The sequence below is a fragment of the Mycteria americana genome, chromosome 13 (genome assembly GCF_035582795.1).
Source record: "Mycteria americana isolate JAX WOST 10 ecotype Jacksonville Zoo and Gardens chromosome 13, USCA_MyAme_1.0, whole genome shotgun sequence".
Taxonomy (NCBI): domain Eukaryota; kingdom Metazoa; phylum Chordata; class Aves; order Ciconiiformes; family Ciconiidae; genus Mycteria; species Mycteria americana.
In genome coordinates this window covers 13,689,654-13,716,719 of record NC_134377.1, presented here as the reverse complement: position 1 = coordinate 13,716,719, position 27,066 = coordinate 13,689,654, and the positions used below count along the sequence as shown (strand labels likewise).

Genomic DNA, 27,066 nt, shown 5'->3' with positions numbered 1-27,066 from the left:
AGATGCAAACCAAGTGCCTAAAGAAATCGTCCTCCAAGTGCATACATGTAGAGGTACTGAAAACTCTGCAAACAGAATATACAGCTCAGTTATTCTAGTGTAGATTAGCACAGCTTCGGACCACTGCCAGCTTGCTCTGCCCTTCTTTTACTTTAGAGAGGTGTTGGGTGGATTTGTTTTCCTGGGCCTGAACAAGTAGCTGCCGATAGAAAGTCAGAAAATCGCCACAGGCATTTCTATGAACTCCAGGCATTACTTCTGCCCCCCACCTCCCTCATTTCTTCTGGAGAGAGAGGGGACAAAGCCTGTTCTGGAGATTTTTATGACTGTCTAAGAATCAGCACTACCGTCACGTGCTGCGCATCGTGCTGATACGGACTACGCACAGTTCGGGAAACACTCTGGTTCTGAAGATGGATCTAGAACATGGATACAGACAAAAACTACAAAACTTTGAATCTGGGAGCTTTGATTTTGGATAGAGACAATGTATGCATTTGCTTCCTTACCTTAGAATCAGGTATGAATACACTTCTCTCCTTGCATTTAAGTACTCTCATGATAGTCATTGCGATCATTGACACAATTGCGTGAAGTACCGATCTGTCGGACTGTGGCCTCAGACAGAAAGCTCTGGGGCAGGACCTGAGGCCGTGTTACTGAGCTTTGAAGCCAACTGAGGCTCTGGACGTGCAGAAGTTCCCTGTGGATTAGATGGGCTATGCACATGTTTTTAGAAGGTAGCTGAGGAGGAGAACAGGGTAGTGACAGTGAAATAGCTGAGTACTAAGTAGCCTGTTTTCACATGTGTTTCCATAACGTGGCAGGTGCCAGATATATATATTAGGATGCAGACTGTATTTAGAATATCCAAAGCCAGCACATGGAAAATTTGGAAACTCGAAAGAAATTCTTGAAGCTTGTGAGATTCATTCTCAGTTACTAGCTCTTGCCAGGGGAAATTACATTTGCCTTTGGTAAGCAGTCCTCATTAATCACACTGTTTCACAGGCTTAGTTATTAAACTTCACTTTGCTTTATAAAATAATTGTGAGGGTCACACTGTAATGTATCAACTGGAGGAATAAGGCCATTCCTGCTTGGGGGAGCAGGTCCTCTTGGCTTGGTACAAGGTACAAGTAGCTAGGCATGTGGTATGGCCTCAAATAGTCCCAGGGAAATGAGGTTCATGCCCAAGTGTTTGCAAAATCAGGACCTAATGCCCGGATTCTGTAATTATCGTGGCTGCTTCGTAGCACTTGTTCTGTCAAGCTGCCCCCATTTGCAGCTCTGTGGAGCCTATAGGAGAGCGGCAAAAGTATCTAAATAAACCTGCGTGCAGTAACTTTGCTGCAAAGCCCAGATCTGAAAAAAAAAAAAGAAAAGAACCTGGAAACTTAATTGCAAATCTTTCTGAGATCCCAGTTGCTTGAATAATATATTCTCTACTGAGAACAAATGTGCGCTCAAGACAGCAGGGCCTTACAGTACAGGCAGATCTTCTCACCTTTGTATGAATTATAATTTCAAAATATCTGAAAGGCTTTTGTGCTGAGGGAGGGAGAGGATTTTCTTCTTAAGTTCTCTTTTCGTGAAATCCTATTTCACCCTCCCCTAAAGATCATGGTAAGGATGGGGAAACTTTAGCAAAGCAGCTATCAAAAGACCAGGAGGTTTTTTTTCTTTCTTTCTTTAAATATTGCTTTGAGTCCGAATAAAGTGTCTCTGTTTCTTTAAGTAATAGGAAAAGGTCCCTTTGATCCGTATCCTTTAGATGAGAGAAATCCCAGCTTCTCCTCTTTAGCCCAAGAGGCAGTAGGGGGAGTCATCATCTTCTGGTAACTTGGTTTCAATCTCCCACTTTGTTGTCTTCCACAAGTAAAATCAGGTTAGTCTCAGAGCTCATAGCGTGAGCTATTTAGATAATGAGAAGTTAGCACTTGGGGGGCTTTGGAAGCTTTTATTTCACAAGAGCCAGCTGAAATCAAGAGCCTCTTGTTCTACGGAATAGTCCGTGATTCGCAGGCACAGTTCTGAAAAGCTCAAAGACCTTTCCAGGAATGAGCAGTATCTTGCAATTAGGAGCAGAAGAATTCAGGCACCAATTTGTGCTCTCTGTGTATCTTGGCACAAGTCAGTGGTATCTGCTTGGCGAGGCTGGTATGACACCCAGGTAACCAAGAGTGCTGTTTAGTCTCGTGCTTTTCATATGATCAGAAGTCAGCGCTTTTAAATTAGAAGTGATAAATCAGACAGAAGGAATGCATTTTGCAATAATCATCACAACAACGATGTACCAGTGCACAGGTCACTACAGAGCTCGTTTTGTTTAAAGGGCCCAGGCCCTTCTCAGCATCCTTCCTTTTCGGGAGAGGATGGTTTTGCACGAGCCTCATTAAAAGGTAAAGAAATAGTTGCAAACAAGTGCTTGCCCACCATTACCCAACAGGAGCCACCGTAAGCCCTAGAATACCTGATGAGGCTCTGATTCCCTACAGTCCTGTGGTACATAGTCATTTACGCGGGACCAGAACGGTGGTACTCTTAAACTAATTCCCTAGGAGGCAGAGCGGGGGAAACGGATCTTATCGGCCACGACAGACGGTGCCACTAGCCCATTTTACAGGCTGTGAATTGGGAGACTGAAGTTGAATCTGCCAACGCTGCATCCCAAAGAGCAGCCTAAAGCCTGCCTCTCAGCCTAGAGTTGCTTCCATACGCGGGGCCATCCCGAGTGTCCAACCAAACTAACGTGCGGTCGGAGGCTGTGCCAGAGCACACCCTGCGTGCCAGATGGGTTGATGTGCTACCAGGTGGCTTTCGTAGCAGCTGTGATCCCCGTGCAGGCTGTCTACAGGCTGGAAGCTAGAAAGCGCGCGTATTGCAGAAGACACCCCCCACTGCAGGGACTTGTAAAAGATCACCCAGGAGATGTGGGGCAAAGTGGATTCCTGCCTATCCCCAATCCAAACTTGTTCCCTAAGAATTATACAGTACTTCTTTGGTCTAAACGTTGACAGTATTTGCTCAATAGTGTCATATAATTTCAGTATTTGTAGAAAACCTTTCAGAAAACAGTTTTGTGGGTAAAACGGCAAGACTTAAGACATTATTTTTATGTGATCAGCCAGATCATTAGTGAGCTGCTCAGGATGGAGATTTCACTATTGCTAGACGCAAGGTACATCTTGTTTATGTGGTGCAGGGTCATTCCTCGGGTGTTAGGTTGCTCTAATATTTGATGAGCATTCATGAAATAGCGATTAGGGCATGACAGATATCTTAACAGCCCTGAATCGGAACTGGGAGTTTGGTTCCAGGATTGAAGGGAGGAAATTTGTCTTTTCTGCCTGCTGCACTTGGAACAGTTCTTGGCATAGCCATTAGAAATTAAAGTAAAGGTGAAGCTAGGTGGTACTAATGAATTAATAGCAAAATATATTAACTAAAGGGGCTTTTTTTGTCTCTTAGGAAGCAGAGATCCTGAATACAGCTATTCTCACTGGGAAAACAGTGGCTGTCCCTGTCAAAGTGATCTCTGTGGAAGATGATGGGACTGTGACTGATCTTCTGGAATCTGTGGAGTGCAGATCATCAGACGAAGATGTCATTAAGGTAGGATCATAGTGCTCCATTGCACAAAGGCAGAGGCCCTGCAAAACAGTGGTGTTCTCTAACGTGACAAGTTCTTTCATCTTCCTAACTGTTCTACTGCTGGAAGACAAAGGTTTATTATCGCTGTTACATATAGATTGGTTCAGTGGAGCAATAAAACAAACACAAAATCACACATTTTCCATCCTGCATGTCAAATACTTGGAATTGTCTGTCACTTACCACTTTTGAAGTATTTTTTGAGTTCTACCTTTACCTTTTACTTTTCAGCTATATGGGCTGTGACAGCAGGAATGCTGTCAGCTGATGCTCTAGAGAAGGAGGTCATTCCTCTGAAGTGGCTTGCCACACTGGAACAGGAGCTGTATGACTCAAAGTTTGGGTCTCTTCTTGGTATTGACCCAGTAATGTATTGCAAACAGCATTAGCTTTAAATTTGAAATTTTCTTTGGTCATAATTGCTGCTAGGGTGTCTCACAGGAAACATGTTGGCCACCAGACATGGACTGGGAACTACTGGATAAGACACTTGACCAGTGGATTTACTCTGTACAACAGCTCTATAGCCTAAACTTCCTTGAAAGATAAACGGCAGGCAATAATATACCGCTACTCTTAGTTTTGACTCACAGTGTGTACTTTCCTAGCTAGTGGTGAGGAGAGAGCTTGCAGGAATGCCTTTAAGTGCCTTTTTATTACTGAAATCTTAGGGTCAGACTGGACCCTCAAGAAAATTGCTGCTTCTTGAAGGCTTTCAGCTTGTACCAATATTACTACTAAAAGCTTGTAAGAAGTCCTGCATATTCCTACTCAGCTTGGTTAATGGTTAACAACGTTAATGGTAACGGAAGGACGTGGTCAGTGGTGATTGTGGGAAATATGGTGGAAAGTATTCTAGCGTAGTGACAGGGATGTTGGCTTGTCTACAGCAGCTTTTATCTCTTCACAAACTTATCTGTGGTTGTCACTTGAGAAGAAGAAATGAGAGCCATGGCTACAAATAAAAGTTAAAACTGAATTTTTTTTAACATATAACCAGCATGTCACAAAATGATTACAAATGCTACAGACCACCCCTCCAGCTGCTGGAAATCACTGCTATCCCATTAGCTGTTGTGAACTGCACCATATTGAGGACTCAGCCTTTGTGAAATTTGCCTTCGCCTAAAGCTGACTGGAATGCTAAGCTTTCTCCCTGTTATGTTAGTTCATTTTATTTTGGGTTCAGACAGCTGAGAGTAGTGTTTAGCTCCAAAGCAAGCCTCCCTGGGCCCCATTAGCTGAAAAAGACTCTTCCTAGTGGACAGGTTTTGCCTTTATAGGCAAAGATGAGCCTGGGTACTTGGTTGTTACTGTTCTACGGGAAACTGTTGGGAGTTTGAGACATACCTCCAAGCTTCGAAACTTCTTGTCACAGAGGGAGTGACAACTTGGAGCAGGGTACCTGAAGACTAGAGCTGGGTATGGGTTTATTAAACGATCTTTCTTGAGCTATCCCTAAACAGATTTTTTTTTTTGTCAAAAAATTGCAATGTTTACGCTCACTGGACTTGTTTTAAGTAACTTAATGATAATTTCTTATACACAAGATAAACCTAAACAACTTAAAAGTCCAGCATTTTTTTATGTTTCCCTTTTAGAATCTACTCAGGGTTTCTATTTATCTGAATAGCCACCATGCTGGTATTTTCTGATTAAATGTGTCTTTCTGGCTGTCTTAATCCAGACTTTTTTTTTTTTTTTTTACTCCTGTGAATACCTTTTGAGTCTGGTATATCTGCCAAATATAGCAAACTGATGGACTGAATCTAGGTTCAAAACCAGAAAGAAATTATTTGAGGTCCTTGCCTTGTTTTGCAGAAGCTAAGGGACTAAGTCTTCACTCACTCACTCAGTAACTAACTTTTTCATTTTTTCAGAGAACTGGAAAAAGTAATTTGAAAGCAAATATATCATTTGGAAGATATTTTAAAAATCAGTTTTATTTTCCAAAGTTTCAGTTTATCAGAACGATTTGGCGTGCTCAATGGATGTTTGTGAAATGGTTTAGGCAGATATAAATCTGCAACAGTTTGTCATATACGATGCGCTCAGCTCTAACCCTGGCAAAGAGGTTAAAGTGGTAGTACTGCTTAAGTGTATACCTATCATTCATTGTAAGTACATGAACATACCAGTAAAGGCTTGTGTGCTTAATGTTATTCATATACATACCGGTGCACAATGACGCTAGCGACGGGCCCTATGTCAAAACAGGAAACCACTAGTCGGAGATCAAGACGTTCTGGGCTGCTGCAAACATCCCACTAGAATTCACTCCTCTGCAGCAGGAAGGCAGGTTTCAGCAGCATTAAAATGAGTCGCCAGTTTAAAGTGAGCTCTTAATTGAAAACGTGTCTCTGGGTTTTCAGTTTACCTGCTCTGTTTCAGACCAAGCTTTATTCACAGACGTCTTATCTAATGAAGATAAAAATGTATAATTACTGGCCAGCCTTCAGCATGCAACAGTAATTAGAGTTTCTGTTCTCTGGGCATTAGAGTAGTGAATATAAAATGGAAGAAAAAGTCTGCTTAAAATGCCCGTTGAAATATAAAGATTAAGATTACATTTCTTTGTGTCCTTACTGTTGCTAGTTTTCAATGCATCTGTCATGTAGCATCTAACAGATTGATTACGTCTCTGTGGCTTAGCTTTTATTCCTATTTTTTTGTGTTGATTAATGATGAGTTTAAGCTCATTTTCCTTGCAGAATGAGGATACCTCATTCTTCTTTCAGTTTCAAGGGCCACATTTATTACTCACTTCTTTCATCTGGGACTTCAAAGAACTTTAAAAAGCTAGACCAAATTCTGCACTGACTTGTTTTCTGCCAAACTGCATCTGCTTGAATTTGGTTGAATAAGTTAGGACAGATTTTAGTCCATTAGAACAATATTGTTATTGACAAATGATTGTCTGAAATGATTGAGTCCACCATGACAGAGTAACCATGCCAAAAAATGGAGGCATGTTATAGGCTCTGTTTCACAAAGGAGGAGACACAGAAAAGTTAAGGAGAGAATTTCAAAGTGCTGTAAAGAAGTTCTGGCCGTTGAAGTAGATGATAAAACTCCTACTGCCCTCATGGAAAAGAGCAATTCGTGAGCAGACTTTTTTTGTTGAGTTGTTAATATAGATCAAATTCTCAAGATTATTTAAATCAAGAATGAGGGGAGGAGAGAGGAAAAATCAACATTGTTTAATCTTTCATTTTGAAAAGACATTTCCATTTCAAAATGGCCATTTTTTCAAGGCTCAACAAAGCCTAAAAGTCTCCAAAGCAATACTTTCCAACGCTCCGGGTTTTCAATTTGATGCGTTAATTGAAAATCTGCATTTTGGTTGCCCTGAAATGAAAACACCTTTAGATTCATTTTGTTTGATCAGTTAACTAAAAATTCCAATATATTTTCAGCTCTGTCCAGAAGCCACTTGCCAGAAGCCACACAGTGAATGGTGCCAACTCTGGGAACAGGAGACAGTTTCTCTGGCCCTTTTTTATACTACGCTGTCTATTTTGTAGAAGACTTCATTCCAAATCTGTGTGCTATCCAGAATTACATGCTTTTCTAACAAAATACTTTTAGTTTATTTCCTTCTAGAACATCTTGTACTTTTCTTAGATCTCAGATAAGGATGCAAACGGGGGAGCAGACATGCTAACTTTTGTCTGTAGTACAGGCAAACTCCTGGGGGCAGAAGGAGTGAAAAGAGGGTGGTCATTACTGATATCCTTGGCACAACCTAGGACTTACCACAGAGCCGTGGGGCTGTGTCCCACGTGCAGGGGTCGTGCAAGATGTTGCAGGGTGGCCTCTTGCTCTGAATTCCCATTTCCCAAAGCTCTACCACCAGTTCTGGCTGGGGGACGATTGCCTGGCATTTGTGCTTGTCCCCTGCAGAGTCTCATCCTTCTGGCTTTGCGTGAAGAGTGAAGCAGTAATGTTTTATCCCTGCTTGCTGTTTAGCAAGTGGCTGTAGAGTTGCAAAGCCAGACTGCTCCAGCCACAGCTACGTGGTAGGAAGTTATTGCTGATCAAGCGAAGCACTGGTAGCTGCTCTGTTCTGTTCACTTTGGACTGCGTTAGAGGGGATAGCAACACTTGGCACTTTGTAAAATATTACTGCAGACTAATATATCTTTCATTAACACTTAGTGTGGTTTTATCAGTGGCAAAATAACTTCTTTTTAATCAAGTGACAGACTTTACAAAAACTGAAGTGTCAGAGCATTTAAAATAGCCTGAAGCAGACAGTGTTTTAAAACATTAAACTTTTAACAGCTGTTTCTTTTCTTCCTTACACTGGTGCACTTCAGGGAAAAGTTGAGTTCTTCTAAAGTCAGCGGAGCGACAGAGTAAAAAATCAAAGGGAGGAGATAATCGAGTCCAGGATTTTATCTGCTCCTCAGTTTAGCATTGGCAGTTCCAGTGCTGCAGATTTCACAACCATATTGCTAGTGGCAGTCCATTTGATACTCTTTTGACAACACATTCTTGGATGCATGTGATTACACAAGTTTTCAGTTCCAGCTTTCAACTGGAAAAGAAAACCTTCATGGCTGCAGGTCAAAGGCATGGGCCCCCAGAATGGAGGTACTGCAAAGATACAGAAAAAATTAAAAACAAGAGGGTATGAAGAATCCCAGTTTCCCTGTGACCTCTCGAGTTTAAGCCAAGCTAAGAGTGATTTGACATGCATGTTATGGCTTGACTGAGACTCACAGCTCACCTACTCAAAATGGGGAAGCCAAGTATTCACCCTTTCCTGGTGCTTGCTCCAGTGCATTAGTGGAGGGAGAAGGACAGAAGGAGCAGAAAGCATCCTGCAGTGGGGGCAAAGCAAAGTGGGAGAGGGGGAAGAGTGAGGAAGAGCCAAGCCCCTGTTTCAGAAGCAGTGACCTATTAAGCCAGCTACCCAGAATGTGCAATATCCTATTCCGGTGAGGTTGTCGCATGGGTTTTGGTTGCCCAGGGTTCAGAGGACCCAAACAGAAGGAAAAAGCAGATGTAATCAGCATAGTTTGTTGAATGATATCAAAGAAAATACTTTCCCATCAGCAACTGGGATTTTGTCTAGACTGAACACTTGCATAGGATATGGTTGTGTTGAGCTGAATTTTATAATGGGAAAATAAATCTCTGCCTTGAGGGTTTGGTGAAGATCAAGTTCATGCCATGGTTTTCCACAATATAATGTGCTTTCTCTCACCAGCTGAACTGCCTTATTCCATCCCAAATAATTTTGATCTCTTTTGAAACAAACATTTGATTTAAGTCAGAAAATGGATGTTTTTATTTTCTGCGGTCTAAACATTTCATTTTGACAGAAAATGATGAAATCATGTCCTGTCATTTCAACTCAGTTTCAGTGTTCCTGACATCAGAATCTTTCTGAACTTTTCACCTTACGATGAAGCAACTGTGAAAAAGAAAATACTTTTTCTGATCTGCTCTAGTAATCAGGAGACAGGACAAACTCAGAAAAATGCACTATCAAAAATAGAAGTTGTAATAATAACTGTTGAGTTCAATCCATGTGCTGTTGATGTTGGTTATAAAGGGAGCAGGAACAATTTTAATATCTCTCTGGTATGAAGAGCAGACATGGCAAAGATGAGTTCTGAATGTAGAACTGATATAACAGTCCCACATCTCGCCGGAATCATCTGAAACTCACCTAAAGCTGTTGAAGTTACCGGATTTGTCTCTTTCATATTCTGCCAATTCATCATTCTGATGTGAATCTTGAGAAGTAACAAGGTTTTTGTGGAGTCGTTTGCCTTTTTGTAATTATCCATACTGAAAATCCCAGTGTGACTGCTACAGTTGCTGTTGACTACACTTTCTTTATATTTATGAAAGGCTATAAGTTTACAAGATACAAAACTTCTCTGTAATGGAAAAATTCAAATAATTCCTGAATTGAGGCTTCCTCAAAATTCTGCAGAAGATACCCAGAAATCTGTCTCTTTGTGCTTTATGGGAAAGAATATGTGTTCTTGTAGAGCCAGGGATGATAATATCTTTCTTTCTGTGAGTATTTCTGTTCCGTTATTGGGAGGAATATGTCTATATCTGTAAAAAGAATGAGGCAAAATCGAAAGAATCTCCAAAGAGTGATGCCAAAGGGGATCTGAGTGAGCAGATTTAATCATTTGCTGAACCCAAAAGGGGCCGATGAACATGTTAAACAATTGCTAAGGTGCAATTCTCTGACTTTAAAACTAACATGGAGCTGCCATCCCTGTCTTTCTGCTGGCCATGAGTGCAGCTGAGTGAAAATGAATTAATTTTTTTTTTTGGTGAATGAGTTCTCTTCCTGCTCAGCTCCCTGCTCCCTGACCGAGTTCATTTTGGATGCGCGTGATGCTTGTGCCAGCACTGCGAAAGAAGTTACATGGGAGTGGGAATCAGTAGCTGAGGGTGAGAGGTGGCCAGGAGTGCTTCCTTCTATTGCATATTCGCTTAAATGACATGTGAAATTACGGCTTTGCAGAGGCATTCCCATGCTGTCACATCATTAGTATGATACTATCCATGTAAAAGGCTTATCCTGGCCCTGTGCTTGTGAATGCCCCCAGTGAAGATGCCTAGGAGCTATCATGAAGAAGATCTACCAAGTGGCTCACCTATTTCTGAGTGTCAGATTTGTACAGCAAAAGATACCATGTAGGAATGTCAAAATCACCTTGCCTTTCCAAGGGGATTAGGGGTCTCACTTTTTTTAGCTGCTTTCAAAACCCAACTCATTGTACGCTGAATCCCAGTATTGAGAAATGCTCCATCTTCTCAATGAAAAGAGATTGGTTGATGTCTAGAAAAAAATGTGCCGAGGAAGGAACAGACATGTTGAATACAAAGGGAAATTAGTTCTCTTCTTTCTTCCACTGGGCTAAGCCAGCAGTGCATTACTGAAGCACATGATGTTAGGCTGATATAAATGAAAGCTAAATTGGGCTCAGATCATCCAATAGCACCTGTCTCCAAAACAGGAACTTGCATTAATCATTATAAGTTGTGATTCTTTCTCTTAAAAAACTCTGCTTTAGCAGAGTTTTAAAACTTTAGCTTTAAAACTCTGTGTTCTTCAGTTCCAGTGACCGTCTGCCACTTTCTTTTAGAAGATGTGGTATTTATAGCTCTTCATGCCTGCTCTAAGCCACCCTCCAGATCATGACACAAAACTCTGTGTTGCTTTGTTACCACGCAGTAAAACGTTACGACATGCCATATAAATTACTGTCTTCTCAGCCCAATTTAGGATTTTTCTGGACATATCAGATACAGCATAGCCACTAAATGACTTTGCTTTTGCTTATCATTTGCAGGACTGTCCAGATACTGTATTAGGTATGGAGGGGATTGATCTTATTAAAATAAAAATATATGTGGCAAGATATTTTCAGCTGATTTAAATATGCTTAGATCCCGTGGCTGTATCAGTACTATATTGATTAATATTAGCTGAAGATGAGGCTGGTGATCTGGAGTTAGTAGAGAAATTGCTGGTCAGATCTGAAATATCCTGAATATTAGCTATGGGATACTTGGAGGACTCCTAGAGTTCTCAGAGGCAATTGGAAGAACAAGGGGCTTATTTAGGACATACATATATGAAGGAGAAAAAGAGCCTACAAGTGTTAGGAAGGCTAAGAGGTCAAAAGGACATAATGAGCCCGGACATCATTAATGAGCCCGGACTTGTAATCATGTCCAGTTCTGTCGTCTTCATTGGTAATGAAGAAAGGAAGTATGCTCTAGTTGTTAAACCTGGGTTGGGATTTTAGGCATTAGAGATTCTAATAAGGGCTCAGTCTGCATACCATGTGTGACACTTGCTTTTCATTTCATTTGCCTCTGCCTTAATAAGATTGGACAACAGTTGGATAACCCATTGGATGGGCTTTCAGATGCTGCATTGAAATGTGCTGGTTATGAAATGTGCGGGCTCTGGCATATGCTTTCAACTGTGACATTGGTGTACTACTGTGATCTTTGGCGTGTCATTTATTTGATCTGTCTCAGCATAGACACATACAAAAGATGTATAATGGTTCTGAACTACCTTGACAGATAAAGAGCGTTAATACTAAATTCTTGAAAAATGCTTTGAGATCTTTGCATAAAAGGTACTATCTAAGCATCATCATTTATAATGTTAATAATATACATAACCCTAACTAGGACAGAGCACAGACTCTTTAGGAAGCACTCCTGTTAAATTTAACTTAATCACAGCACATAAAAATGACTGCCGTGATAAAATATTAGTGGCTGAGTAAGGATTTAGAAATATTTCCAGATTTCTTATGTAACAGAGTCTGTACAGGTCTACTGACTGAAGATTTCTTCTCTTTTATCCACCGTCTGGACCATTTTGCATTACTTTCTAGGACCTCATTGAGGCAAGCATGCAAGACTTCTTGCCTGAAGCTTAAAAGGCAAGGACTTTGTACGTCAGGCCAGAGGCTAAATGAATTGACTTACGCAAAGTAAGTTGCAGACCTTTACGGCTGATCCACTGAAATAGGGTACTTTTCAAATTAATTTTCTATTCTGTTTTAGGCAGATAATCGTGCTCTACTATTTACCAGACCAAAGATTAAGTAATAAGGAGAGAAGAAATGTAGACACAAATCTAGAGGGTGAACAGTTCCCTTTGGTACCATGGAGAACGATACTTGAATTTCTGAGTGCAGTCAGAGCACTTCTAAATTCAGGAAGAAATCTTGCAGATCAATGTCCTGCTACAGCTGTAATGGTGAAACATCTATATCCACAGAGTAGGTGTTCGTGTCTCTCTTCCCTTCCATATATGTGCAGGAAAATGAATCTAAAGACAATGTATGGGAGGTGATGTGTCCACCTTTGGACATACTTCTCCTGCCAGTGCTTGACTGTTAGCTGCTGTTGTCACTAACATTCAGCTCGTGATATCCAGCCCACCCATCATCTTAACTCAGCCTCATCTCAGTCCTCCTGCCGTTCTTCTGCAGTGGCTATCCAGCTGTTCCATACTGTCTGTTGCTGCTGCTTTTGCTATTTTTCTGTGCTTGCCGTGTCTTAAATATTTTTCTCCGTGTTTCTGCCCTTACCTGCCCTTTGGGTTGCCAGTTTTCAACCTTCTTATATCAGTCCCATTGCTGACCTTTTCTGAAAGCTTCCAGACAACAAAATATCTAGTGGTATCCTAATGTCTCATGAGCACCATTGGCTGCACGTCTAGATCCTCCAGTTCCTTATTTAAGATTTGCAGAAGTGCTCAACTTCTGCTTAGGGAGCTAGGCAGAGCAAATGTATCCTATGAAGGGCCAATTCATCCTTTTCCAGATACGTTTTTAGTGTGGCATAATCAAATAAAAAAAATTGCTATCCTTAAATAGCTCAGAATGAGTATGTTTTGAAGGCAGATGTTTTTGCATTGTTTCATTCTGTCAAGTGCAGTGTAGTCCTGGCTTGTGTTCTCAGCTCTTCCCTGGTTTTCTGTGTTGGCTTTTGGCTACCCATTTACTTGTTCTCTTTGCAGTTACTTATAAAATTGACATAGTACTTCTGAAGGATTTCCAAGAGCATGAGAAGGTAAAGAATTAAAACACATCTGAAAAGTGCTTTGAGATGTCAGAATACAAGGAGTTATCCGAGCCCAGTTTATTATCAAAAATAATTATCTGTAGTAGTTCTCGTGCTTTACACATGTGACAGGATCTGGTCTATTGTCTTTTCTAAGATTGTGGCACAGGTGGTGTATTTGTTTGTGGGAGACATTAGTACTATTATTTTTCCCACATCAGCTACCCATAGAAATGCTGTACAACTTTCCTGTTTCAGCCTTATTTTGCAGCATTGCCTTGTTTAACTGGTTATTGGATGATAAGCCTGATTTTTGATGCTATTTAGGCATTTAAATCCAATTAATTTAATTGGGAATTAGAAACCTAAGCACCTACAAAAACTGGTCTTAATGGCTCTTCAATTTTAGTTAAAAGTATAACTGTGTATTTAGAGCAGGTGGGTATTATAGAAAGCTGATATTTTCTCCCATCTTATATAATCTCTTCCATACAATAACTATTAAAAATAACCTGATTATTTGCAAGCAGGTAATTATTTTGCAACTGTAAAGGGGTTTTGTTTGAGTAAATTTAGGGCATCTTCTCTAGACTTTGGGATTTGAGTGCCTTCAGCAATTTCTTTTAGCATTTGTGAGCATGTGAAAAGCTGTTGTAGTGTTTGAGATTTTGTGCAGACCTGGAGCTGATACCAAAATGAAACCTATGAACATGACGTTCCATTACATGCTCCATTTCATTCTACTAAAAGCCAGAGAGGGAGAAGTGAAACTTCAGTAATGACGGAAAGTTATCGTTTGCAATGGTGACTAGGCACCTAACGGCACAATGGATGTGTACTAAACTACATTTTATGCATTGTCTGTAAGCATTAGATTAATTGCACTTGACTATCACTAAAAGAAAAAATCAGGGCCAGTCTCACATGCACACATATAATTTCTGCTGATGATTGGATCCCATTTCTGCCACTGAAAATCCAGAGTTAACCCAGTGTAGTTAATGGGATTGCTCTGCACTTTATTTGATGAAGAGAAGAGAAAGTCTAGTCCTTATTGGGAATTTTTTTTGTGTCTAAGCACAGCTCTCACCATCACTGGATGGTTTAGTTTGGCATCAGCTTAATGCTGAAAGCAAAGATCAGCCAGAGCCAATTTTAGCTGTTTCAGTGCCATAGCCATAAGTCAGCCCATGTTTCCTTGAAAGTTCTTCACACATTTTGATGATGCTGAGCTAAGTTTCAAGCTTGTAACAAATCTTGAAAGCAACTGTTTCCCTGGGGCTGAGAATTTCATCACAAGGATTTCACACAGGCCTGCAGACGGGATAAGAAACAGCCCCTCTGGCAATACAGTTGTATATACTATACTAATTTTTGAAGACACCTTGACAAGTAGTTTTCCAAGTTCTGCCCTTTGTTCCCAGGTTAAACAATGTGTGTGTCTAATCTCATCTCCCGCTCTCTCTCCTCTAAGTAGATTCAGCTGGGCTGCATTCATTGATATTTATTTCTTTGGAGCTCAGGCTGCTAGGAAAGCTGTAGGTATGAGTAACCTCATCCTGTACTTTTTAGTATCCAGATCTGACAGTTATTGTCTGGTCTCCAGCAGGGCTAATTACTGATAAGAGTTTTCTTCATAGGCTGTTTGGTTGGTTTGTTACCGTTGAGGCTCTGAGAAAACAGAGCGCATAAAATGAGACGTTAAATGTCATAAAGTGTGTCCAACACGGAAAAACTGTAGAAAAGATAAATCAGAATTTACTCAGGGACATGAATGAAGAGGATCCCAGAAGCACATTAGCTGGGAGAGGACTTCCTTCACTCAACAGGAAGGGAAACAGAGAAATAATCTGTTATTGTGCTGGCAGAGGGGAGAGCCACAATGGAAGGGTCTTGGTCTCTTTCCCACTCAGTCATCAGCAGAAGATGAGTTATCTGCTTTACACGCTGTCAAGGGTGAAATGATCAGCTGTTTACAAACTTCTAGTTTAAACAATTATATTTAATCATACACTTTTGCCAGAGGGTGGTATAGTATGTCAAGACGATGTCAATCCTTTAGGGCCATAAACTACCCCTTATTTTACAATGGATATCCCCAGGTGTGGTAATAATTAGCTTTATCTGATCTGTCATTTACTCTATTTTCGTTTAGTGAAAGGATCCAAGGAAGGATTTGGAAAACAACTTGATTGTAAGGTTGAGGTTTGCAATGTGATTTAAGGTCACTGAGCTTGTATAGTCTAATGGGAGTTGAGCACACGTTGGAAAATATAATTGAAGAAATGTGTTTAAGTGCATGATCAGGATGAAATCTGAACCATCCCTGGCAAGGTCTGGCAGTAAGCAGGTGATGTCCACAAACCCAAAAGCAGAAAAACTCTCATCCACCAGCCAGCTGCAGTAAGTATAGAAAATTCTGCTGAATCCTCAGCCTTACTACTCGGCTATCATTACATTTTCCTTTTGAAAAGGCTTTAGATGCAAAGTCCTCTGTTAAGACCCAGCTGGTATCTGCAGCACACAGGTTGGAATTAAGAGAGGCACATTTATATCTTCCGGAACCTACTCTCTGTACAGACCAGTTTGCTGCTAGCAGATTTCATGGGTGCTTCAGGGCTGCCTGAAGTTTTAATGAGCTAAATCATTAGAAGACCATCACTCAGGCAGGCTTTTCTGGAGTTTGGTATGTTTTGTCTTCCTGGGAACACCCCTAACTTGACTCTTTTGTCAGAAGCTGACGCTGCAATGACCAGTCCAGTGATCTGTAAGTGGAAAAGCCTCATATGTTTTCTGTCCTCTTTATAGCGTGACAGGAGTGCAGGTGGGGCAGAGCCGGGGGACCAAGACTGACCTGAGCGTATCTCTGAGTATCCTCAGAGATACATACCTCCCTGCTCATCAATGAAGGAAAAGAAGTAAAAAAAACCCTGCTGAAAATAATCTGATTCTGCCTGCACTGGTATCAGTGTATAACAGAGGCAAACTACTGAGAGTGGTTTTGTCACAAAGATGTAAACCGGTATAAAATGAATGCCAGCTTCCTAGGGAATGGGGCACCACCATGATCTCCCACTGCCTAATTGTCTGTTCCACTAAACACTTATCTAGCTAGCCTGGGGTTTTGGGGGGGTTGCATCGAGTCTTTCATTTGTTAGAGTCATATTTTTCCCTTTCACATGAAATGTAGCCTGAAATACAGAAAAGAGCAGTTTCTAATTAAACTCCCACCTAAATCTATTATAGCTTCTGAAGTCATTGGGAGAGGGAGATAAAAGAACTGTAATGATCCCAATATGTAAACATAGATGTAAAAGTTTGTTTGGAGGGATGGAGGTTAGAGGCCAGATATCGTGAAACCAAACATAAAGCTTCTTGGTAGAAATTGAATCAGTGCATTAGTTATCATGGATTTTCATAAAAATAATAATGCACACTCATGTTTCAGTTCATAAATGTGAAGTGACAGCCTATGAGTTAGCCACTGAAATGATATTATAGACCCCAAAAAAGAATAATAGAGGAAATTGAGAAAGCAGAAGAGAGAGTTGTAATACAATTGGGCATTGGCATAAATATAAATCATGAAAGGGAGATTGATTTAATGAAAGATATGAAAGTCAGAAACTCAAGGTGTTAAAAAGATCATCTGCTCATTTGGTAAAGAATCCCTAAGGCTACACAACTTTTAGCTGAAACAGCCAGATTTACTTGAAGTAGATGAACTTTAAAATTGTATGAGAAATAACATATTACAAGGGAAGATGCTTCTGCAGTACACACAGTCTATTAAGAAGTTGTGCAAAAGAGGAAGAAGCTTACATTGATCCATTGGAAAATTATCTTTGCTCATAAATTTTGTCAGAAGATTTACAAGTAGATATGGGAATGAGAAACTGTTGTAATCCAAAGAGCCTAAATAACAACATTTACATGCTAGCCAGCTACGAGGATTTGGAAGAAAGCACTCTTGGTGAAATGAGTTGGCCAGGCTACTTCTGTGGATGGTGTTTTGTACATAAAAAGCAGGTAGGACAGACACAGATGCCATCTGAGTGACGTCTCCATCTGAGTGTCTGCTAATGTGGAAAGATTTATTTTAGCTTGTGAAAGCCTTTCAGGATTCACACTACCCATCTATAAGTGCAAAGAAACTAAAATCTCCCTTATCTGCATATGTCTGAGGGAAGAAGGCTCAAAGATCCAGATGAAACTGTGTTAAGATCTCCTCTCCATATCTGAGGGTGAGGGAACAACTCTTTTTTAGTACTGCTTTATGCAGAAAAACATGGAAGCCAACAAGTTTGAAGTGTAGCTTGGTCCCCAGCAGTCCTATAGGTGTGAATAACTACACACTGAGATTTTGCAGCAATCACAGTTCTGCTGTAAATACAGCATCTTTCATTTTCCTTCTCCCTCCATTATATGGAGTCCTACTTTTCAAACAAATAAAAAGAAAAGTATTAGGGAGCCTCTTCTTAACTGTTGTATCTCAGCCCACTGAAATACGCACATACATAGACAGAGATAGGCTGAGACACAGCAGATGAGCCCAGGGAGGAACTATACATATCCTGTAATCAGCTTTTCTCTTTCTATAATGTGATTTTGCATGGTGAGGATCACCTCTGCCTCTGAAAAAAGTTCTGAATAATCTTAGCAAGTCCCTCATAGCATCTCCCTGAGGCAGACAATCCTTATTCACCTGAGGGGGAAACAGGGAGTTTAATAACTCACCTAAAAATCGCACAGCAAATAATTCTTGGAGAAGTTCAGAAGGCTTTGTGGAGCCTTCTGAATGCCACCCCGCACAAAGAAGTGCTCCCTCTTTCTCGGTCTTACTCTCCCTGGGAATGGATGAGTGGCAATCATCAGATACATGCAAATTTTTTCATAGTAGGTCTTGAAGTTGAGTGCAACTGAGCGATGGCACAGGCGGGCTTCCAGCAGGAAAAGGCAGGAGAGGGACAGGACACCAGCAAACCTTGCAGTCTGCCACTTTGAAGCCGCGATGACAAGTGCATGATTAGCGAGCACAGCGACACCAAATGAGCCCAGTCTCTGCTCTGTTTTAAATAAAAAAGGTAAGTTTATGAGCGGCTGGAATTGCGGTACCAGGTTGAGCTCAGTACAATTGCAGTAATATTTAGCCCTCGTCATCTGTTGTGTACTCAGCCCACTGACGAGCGTGAAGGATAAAACCAGAGCGAGCTCCTGCCAGCTCGCTGTGCTGAGAGCTTGGCATTAATACGTACATTTTTCCAGGGAACTTTGCATATAGTTGAGCTGTCCAGTTTGTCCACGTCGTCTGGAAACCAAGAGGAGAGGGCGCAGCTGCCTAGCTGCTCCAGGTGCCTGCAGTGTAGGCCAGGGTGTGCTTATGCAGGGGACTTGCGCATTAGCATAAGTGAAGCACTGAAGACTGAGTATGTCTGGCACAGCATCGACACTAAATATGGGAGTGTTGCTGGGTTTTGGCCATGAGGTCTTTAGAAAAGAGCAAGCGTATCTGTGAAATGCCAGAGAAGATCTGACAGGCTGCACTGTCATATCACTTGCGTGCCCTGTAAAGAAGTGAAACGCTCACAGATCCACCTAACTCTTGAACTAGCAATTCCTGAAGAGCCTGGCTATAAAAACAGCTCCACTCATCTTCCTGGGAATTTCCTAAGCTTAAGGAAAAGAGTCATCTTAGCATCCTGCTAAAAAGTAAAGAAAATGGCTCTGCTCTTTCACGTGGGTGTATGTGAGGGACTCAGACCGCTCTAACATAGTTCACAAGTGTGGGCACTCGTAGCAAAGCTAAAAAGCACCAGGCTCATGAAATGCACTTTTATTGCCAGCTTTTTTCCCTGCTCCGAGCTGTACCTGCAAAGGTAAGTGACAAGATCAGCGGGTGCTGTGGTCGTACTTCTGGAAGCACTGCTTTGGGGAAACCAGTCTGCATCCCCCGGGCTGATGTGTCTGGTCTGATTCTGAGCTTACTTAGAAATGAGCGAGTCGAGAGAGAGGAGTCAGTGCCTCAGGTTTGTTGTAAAAATTGATCGGTCTTAGGCTTGTGGGCTGTGTATTTGTGTGATTTGTAGCAGAACAAGAGGTGGTCCAGGGCTAAGGCTCCATCACCTGCTTCATTCAAATAAATAACAATAACTGAATATAAAACTCTGCTAATTCCCCTTTCTGCTCCCCTGTACCATGCGTGCTATTTTCGAGAGGAGATCTTTTATTTTAGAAGGTTCATTTCTACCAGCTCACATGTGAGTGACAGCAGCTACTCTTTCAGGGAGCAGTGAAGATATAACACATCTCTAAGCACTGCAGGAGCAAGTGAAGCTGCTGCTTGACAATTCTGTTATATGTTTGCATAAATGTTTCGTTGGAGGTGGGAATATCTGTCTTTGAAAGGAGATGCAGGTCCCTCCAGGGTACTGCAGAACTTGGTGCAAATCCTGGTATTCAAAAGTCCCTCTCTCATGCTTCTGACTTTAAAACCTGTAATGAATTAGACAGACACAAGAGTAGTCACCCATCCTTTGTCTGTGGTGTAATCCTGATTTCCAGAGAGGGATTTTCAGCATGAACTAGCAGAATTTGCTGTGCACTTCTGATCATTTGGGACCTCAGCACCCAAGTCCTTCTGGTGTCCTTGAGAATCCCAGCACTGCTACGTGAATCTGGAAGATTTTGCTGACTAGTTAGACCATTCTTCAATTACAAGGCCAAATCCAGATTAAAAGACTTCCTCATGGCTTCATCTATTTTCCTCTTTGTGTCTTTGTTGCCTGCATCCAGAATGCATGCATGGAGCTGCTCTGCTTCTTCCAGCCTGTGCTGGGAGAGGCAAGCTGCTGGCTGATACAGTTCTTCCATTAAGTGTCCAGAGTTCATCATAGGCTTTAAACAGGAGTTTGCTGGAAGAGGTCCAGCTATTGAGTACACAGACCCATGCCTGCTCATTCCTGTAGCTTCTGCACCCTGGTGTCTTCACATTAAATACAACTTCACCGGGGCTTCTTGATTAGTTATGCAACTTTGTTATTAACATCATCAATTCCTAAACGCCGAGAACATGCGAGACACGTCAATACAGCAGGGTGGTATACTTTCAGAGTCCCTTTCCCATAATCTGGCTATTCTTTCTTCTTGGTTGTTTGAAGATAGTTCAGATATCAAAGTTCAGGACTCAACTCCATTTAACAGTAAACAGATACATGGTATGAGTGCTTGTCAGGAGGGAACGAGCGTGAAAGCATTTGGAAGATCAAAGCAGCGTGACTCCCATCAGAGTCAATGGGGAACAAGCAGCTAAAATCTTACAAAATGCTTTCAAATTATCCTCCACCTTCGATTCCCCATCCTTACTGAAACCAGCTCCTGAAATGTTTTATTGAAAGTGTTCCTCTTGTCATTTCTTTGAAAGTGAAAGGAAGCTCAGGAGAACTGTAGGCTCAGGTTAGCAGCAAGATCAACTGCTTTTCACTTGAAGGCCAGATGGCACCTTGGCTGCACTGCCATGTAACCCCATTAGCTGCAACAGGGCTGACAGGTTGAGAGCTAGAGCATAATTTGGCTTTCTCTTTGGTTATGGTGAGAAAAGCCACCTTTTTTCTAATCTTATATTGACCCTGAGAATGCCTTAAGAACTGTCTTTGCTTTCATGACTATTAGCCTCAAGCACATCATAGCCTAAATCCTATATATCTGGCCTGTTGTCTTCCTGCATCGTAAGAGCCATAGACTCGAGACAGCCATTTGCTCTTACCATGTTTATTAACGTCTCTTTTAGTACATTTCTATTATGCTAGCACCTACATCTCCCAACAGCAGAGTCTCAATGACCAGGAACTGCGGTCCCCTATCAGAGACTGTCCTGTGACAATCTAAACAGCTACGAACAAAACATTAGTGAATGAATGCAACGAAGAGAAAACAAAACCTTTTTTGAGGTCAAATGGCAGAGATGAAACAGAAACCGTGTCTCTTCGCTCCTCACCTGGACTTTTATCCGTTCCGTGAGTGTGGTTTTTTTGTTTCATAAATTTTTCTAGAATATGCCTGTGAGAGGAAATAGTTTCTGGCCTGGCTTTCCTATTTATGCTAAGTATAGTTATTTTCATGGTTTGGTTGATTATTCTCACACCTTAGAGTAACAAGGCTTTATTTCTAGCCCCAGATAGCATTTGTAGATAGCATTCCTCAGCACTTTGTGACCAGGGGGAACCTACGTAAACATTTCATTCCTTCGTTTGCACGATGAGGATAATAATATCTATACTATATAAATACACATTTATATGACAAAATGCCACACAGGCACACGTTTATGTCCTAAACACCGAGACTTCACTATGATGTGCTTTACAAAGTGTTGCTGGGAGATTTTTTTGCAAAATGCTGAGACACTATTAGATAATAGGAATAGTTTGAATATAAAATGTTCATCATCATCATTGTTGTTATTATTTTATTAGACTGCACAAAGAAAGAGACACGGAAATGAAACAGTATTGATCCATAGTAATTTAACTGGTCCTAAATCAAGCCTTCGTTTAGGTGTATGAGGAAAACAGGATGCCTATGCTCCCATCTTTTTAATATGTTTTTTCCTTGAATTTTCTTGATTTAATGAAATGCAATCAATTTTCAGGCAATGGCTTGTCTTGCTGTTGTGGTTTAGCTTCAGTCGGCAACTAAGCACCACACAGCTGCTTGCTCACCCTCCCCCCCGGTGGGACGGGGGAGAGAATCAGAAGAGCAAAAGTAAGAAAACTCGTGGGTTGAGATAAGAACAGTTTAATAATTGGGGAAAAAATATAATAATAATAATAACAACAACAATAATAATAAAAATTTTAATGAAAAGGAAAACAATGAGAGCAAGCGACGAACAAAACCCAGGAAACAAAACAAGTGATGCAACCGCTCACCACCTGCAAACCGATGCCCAGCCAGTCCCCGAGCAGCCATCGCTGCCACAGCCAACTCCCCCCAGTTTCTATACTGGGCATGACGCCCTATGGTATGGAATAGCCCTGTGGGCAGTTGGGCTCAGCTCTGCTGGCTGTGCCCCCTCCCAGCTGCTTGTGCACCCGGCAGAGCTGGGGAAGCTGGAAAGCCCTTGACCAGTGTAAGCACTGCTCAGCAACAACTAAACCATCAGCGTGTTATCAACATTATTCTCATGCTAAATCCAAACCACAGCACTACATTAGCTACTAGGAAGAAAATTAACTCTATTCCAGGTGAAACCAGGAACCAGGACACTTGCGCATCAGAGCGCTTCACGAAGTAATGTAAATTATCACCATTATTGCTATAAATACAGGTGAGGATAATATATTTAGCATTTTATCACGTCTTATATGGAGAGAAGAAAGTATGAAATAACGTTTACTTTGTGCACTGCAAACTTATTTAATTGCATTCTAGCAACATAAATTATGTTGCTGCAAAACTTCTGTTCACTCCAGGTCATCAGAAAGGGTGCTGAACACTGCAGTCTGCTTTTGTCTCCTGTCTAGAAGTTCAGAAGAGCTTTAAGTAGTGGCTTTCACATGGGTTACATTGTTCTGCCTGTTAGCGTGCAAAATATATTTTCCAGTACAACAGGACATGCTTTTGCATTTGTGATCAATATTGAATCTGAGGAACAAAGATGAAATACCTGTTTCCCTTTTTACCCAGAAAACCCACGTTTCTTGTAGATAATATGCATGGACTACAGACAGGAGAAGTTGTACATTGCATATCTGAATATATGGCTTAAAAATCTCTGAAATCTTCAAACTGAGCTGAAAGGAACAACATGTCCAGCTATGGAAAACATTCCTGACAGTCATTCCTGCTAGTCAAGGTGACCCGCCTAGTAGATGAGCATTCTCCTGGAGAAACTGGCTGCTCATGGCTTGGACGGGTGTACTCTTCGCTGGGTAAAGAACTGGCTGCGTGGCCGGGCCCAAAGAGTGGTGGTGAATGGAGTTTACTCCAGTTGGCGGCCGGTCATAAGCGGTGTTCTCCGGGGCTCGGTGTTGGGGCCAGTTCTGTTTAACATCTTTATCAATGACCTGGACGAAGGGATCGAGTGCACCCTCAGTAAGTTTGCAGATGACACCAAGTTGGGTGGGAGTGTTGATCTGCTTGAGGGTAGGAAGGCTCTACAGAGGGACCTGGACAGGCTGGATAGATGGGCCGGGGCCAACTGTATGAGGTTTAACAAGGCCAAGTGCAAAGACTCCTGCACTTGGGCCACAGCAACCCCATGCAACGCTACAGGCTTGGGGAGGAGTGGCTGGAAAGCTGCCAGGCAGAAAAGGACCTGGGGGTGTTGGTTGACAGCCGCCTGAATATGAGCCAGCAGTGTGCCCAGGTGGCCAAGAAAGCCAATGGCATCCTGGCTTGTGTCAAAAATAGCATGGCCAGCAGGACTAGGGCAGTGATCTGTACTCGGCACTGGTGAGGCCGCACCTCGAATGCTGTGTTCAGTGTTGGGCCCCTCACTCCAAGAGAGACATTGAGGGGCTGGAGCGTGTCCAGAGAAGGGCAACGGAGCTGGGGAAGGGTCTGGAGCACAAGGCTGATGGGGAGCGGCTGAGGGACCTGGGGTTGTTCAGCCTGGAGAAAAGGAGGCTGAGGGGAGACCTCATCGCTCTCTACAACTGCCTGAAAGGAGGGTGTGGAGAGGTGGGGTCGGTCTCTTCTCCCAGGTAACAAGTGATAGGACGAGAGGAAATGGCCTCAAGTTGCGCCAGGGGAGGTTTAGACTGGATATTAGGAAATGTTACTTCACTGAAAGGGTTGTCCAGCATTGGAACAGGCTGCCCAGGGAAGTGGTTGAGTCGCCATCCCTGGAAGTATTTAAAGGACGTTTGGATGAGGTGCTTAGGGACATGGTGTAGTGGTGGTTTTGGCAGTGTTAGGTTTACGGTTGGACTCAATGATCTTAAAGGTCTTTTCCAACCTATACGGTTCTGTGATTCTGTGATTTGTTTAAGCAGGTCTTAAAAATTACTGCAGATGGTAATTCTGCCATCTTCCAGTCCTCAATGATCCCTAGAGTTGGAGAGTTTCTGATCCTCTCTAGTTCAGATCCTTTTCTTCACTTCTGTCACCAGGTCAATCTTTCACCATCCCGTACTTAATTGTTTTTATCCAACTTTATACTTTGCTTTTACCTTTCTTGAATTGCATCTATTTATTTCAGACAATTTTCTACACTATCAAAATAATTTTGAATTCTAATCCTGTTCTCCAAAGTACTTACAACCCCTCCTAGCTTGGCATCATCTGCAAATTTCATGAAATTAATTAAATGAAAATTAAATGAAAGACTCCCATTGACTTCAAGGGGCATTGGAGTAAACCCAAACTGTCTTACATCTTTAAGAAGTGGTTCAAGTGAAATACACTTATTGCTTTACAGGCCGTTTTTGTAAGGGAAAAAGACAGATGCATGCTGAATAATTCAGGGTCATTGTTGCTGACTGAGAGACATTTAACTAATTTGTCAAAATAATGACCTTTGTTCGTGGTAGGGAGCAAGTGGTTTTGGATTATTTCTGTCCCCAGAGAGATGCCGGAGGAGCCTGGGTTTAGCTCAGCACCACCGCAAGGGGCTTGTTTAGAGATGTAAAATGAAAGGTAAGCATTAGTAGCAGCGGTGTTTGCAGATGGTGGGAGGCGTGTTAGAATGATGATGATATTTTCCTTTAAGCCTGACAGGAACAGCGCTGCTACCCAGTCTGTGGAACGCATGGGAATGCCAGGATCACTCACGTCCTGTTCCCAGCTTTGGCCTTGTGTACACGTGCATGCACGCACGTGCACGCACACCTTGATTCATTGCTGTTTCCCCATTAAAAGGAAACCAATAGGCATTGAGAGCTTGACATCTTCCGTAAATGAGTGCAAAGGGAGCAGGTACCTAGCAGAGGGGGAAAGGACAGACGGCCCTGCCTGGAGCTTGGTTGATAACAAGCAAGCTGCAGAGAGGAGTTTGTTAAAAACAAGCGTATCAGGCAGTGAGCCCCCCAGTCATGCCAATCCAACTCATGCAAACATGGTCACAGTCTGACCTCTGTGCGTCACAAACAACCAATGTGAGGGGTGACAAGCTCACAGCCATGTGCCATTTTGCAGTCCAGTGTGGACACTCATCCATCTTCGGTTGTCCAGAAACAGGCAACCGGAGAAAGAGAAGGTTGTGTTCGTGGGTCAAGTGAGGACAGAAATCCCCTCATTGCTCAGCAGCCTAGCCCACAGCTCCAGTGGGGACGGATGCTCTCTCTCGTTCCAATACAAACTTTGCACTTACTTTTACAGCCAGTGTTTTTTGGAAAACATTCTCTGGCATTTCAGCCTGTCCGTGTTGGCTGATGCCAGCTTTCATCTGGCACTTGTGTATTATGGCTGCTGCTCTGCTGTTGGAGCACAATCCTGCTTATATATACTTCTCTGCAAGTGATTTTTGGCTTAAAAAGGCATAGGTCTCTTTGAAAAATTTTTCATGCTTTGCTGTTGCGTTATTTTTCTCCAGTCACTGCAAGGTGTTGGCCAACTTTCCAGAGCCTGGCATGCATGCATGACTGTATGTATATTGCAACAGATTTTTCCTTTTTCTTCTAAGTGGTAATGTTGGGTATCTGAATACTCACCAGAGGAATAGAACTAGATTTTGCCTGTGCAAACTCAGTATCAGAAAGAGGACTGAATCTTTAAGACTCTTTGAAGTCATCCTATTACCAAGATGGAAATCGCTTTGTCCTTGTAGCTCTAACTTCTAAAGCCTGCCATTGCTAAACATATTTCATCTCCTTTTCCCTGTGTTGGCGTGACTGAAATGCAGTGCCCTTGCTCAGGATGGTGTCTAAGTTACACAAGTAATTTCAGCAGCATTTGGTCATTGTTCTATTAAGTACCAGCTGAGACATGGCTTAACTCAAGGAGTTGCCTGCAGATCTGTGCTTGTGGGACACTGAAGTCTGAGAGCACTGAAGTGTTCAAACTCCTCTCCTTTCATCTTGGCGTTCTCTTCTCACTGCAGGGTCTTTTCATTCACTTCTCCTGTGTGGCTCTCGCCTCCTTTAAGTCTGTGGAGGTCTGATCTCATACTTGGCTTAGGTCAGATCGGTTCTCAGTGGTGTCCCTAATTAAAATTTATGTATAACCCATTACTCTTTGGAAAGAAATTAGAAGAGCAGGACACTTCTTGTTTGAGGGCAGAAGTGCTGGCCTTTTAGGGTAGGATCAAAGCTTACCAAAGTCAAAGAAAAGTCTGAGGTTTGGATGAAATCCTTGGGCAGAAATATTGCATCCTTAATGCTCCAAACATTAAGGTTGTCCTGTGAAGTAGAAAGTGCTATTGTTTCCACTTAATGGATGGAAAGCGGCTCTACCAAAAATGGGATCCCTGAACATCCAATGCAATTTGTTGCTGGAGGGCTAGAGACGTGGCATGCCTGGGATGTCTGTGGCATGCCATGGCCTATGGCACAGAGATGCCCAAGCTAGTGAGTCTACCCAATGCCGTACTCTATGGAGGAAGGTATGGAGCTAATTTATGTGGGCGCAGCACCACGCAAACATAACTCTATTGCTTTCAGTGCTCAACTGGTTAGATATGTTGTAAATCTCCATAGCTCACCCAGCTTGAGGATTGGCATGTCCATAGTCAGCCCAGGCGCACCTTGCACGCATGCGTTTGGGAAGGCTTGGCGGAGGAGGCAACATAACTAGGTCTTCCCAGTTCCATGTCACTGCCTTCACCACTCTCCTGTCTTCCCTCCTTTAAGGCTGTTTTTGTCAAGAACATGGGCCAAACATTACAATCCATTTGCAAAAGTC

General features: G+C 42.1%; 1 protein-coding gene across 1 annotated transcript in view; it reads left to right on the top strand.

Annotated features, from left to right (window-relative positions):
• Nucleotides 1-27,066, top strand: part of TMEM132D (transmembrane protein 132D) — a 277,426-nt gene that overhangs the window by 229,067 nt on the left and 21,293 nt on the right. Inside the window, exon 5 of the mRNA XM_075515941.1 lies at nt 3,472-3,615. Coding sequence (XP_075372056.1) covers nt 3,472-3,615 — 144 coding nt within the window. The remainder of the gene's footprint in view (nt 1-3,471; nt 3,616-27,066) is intronic.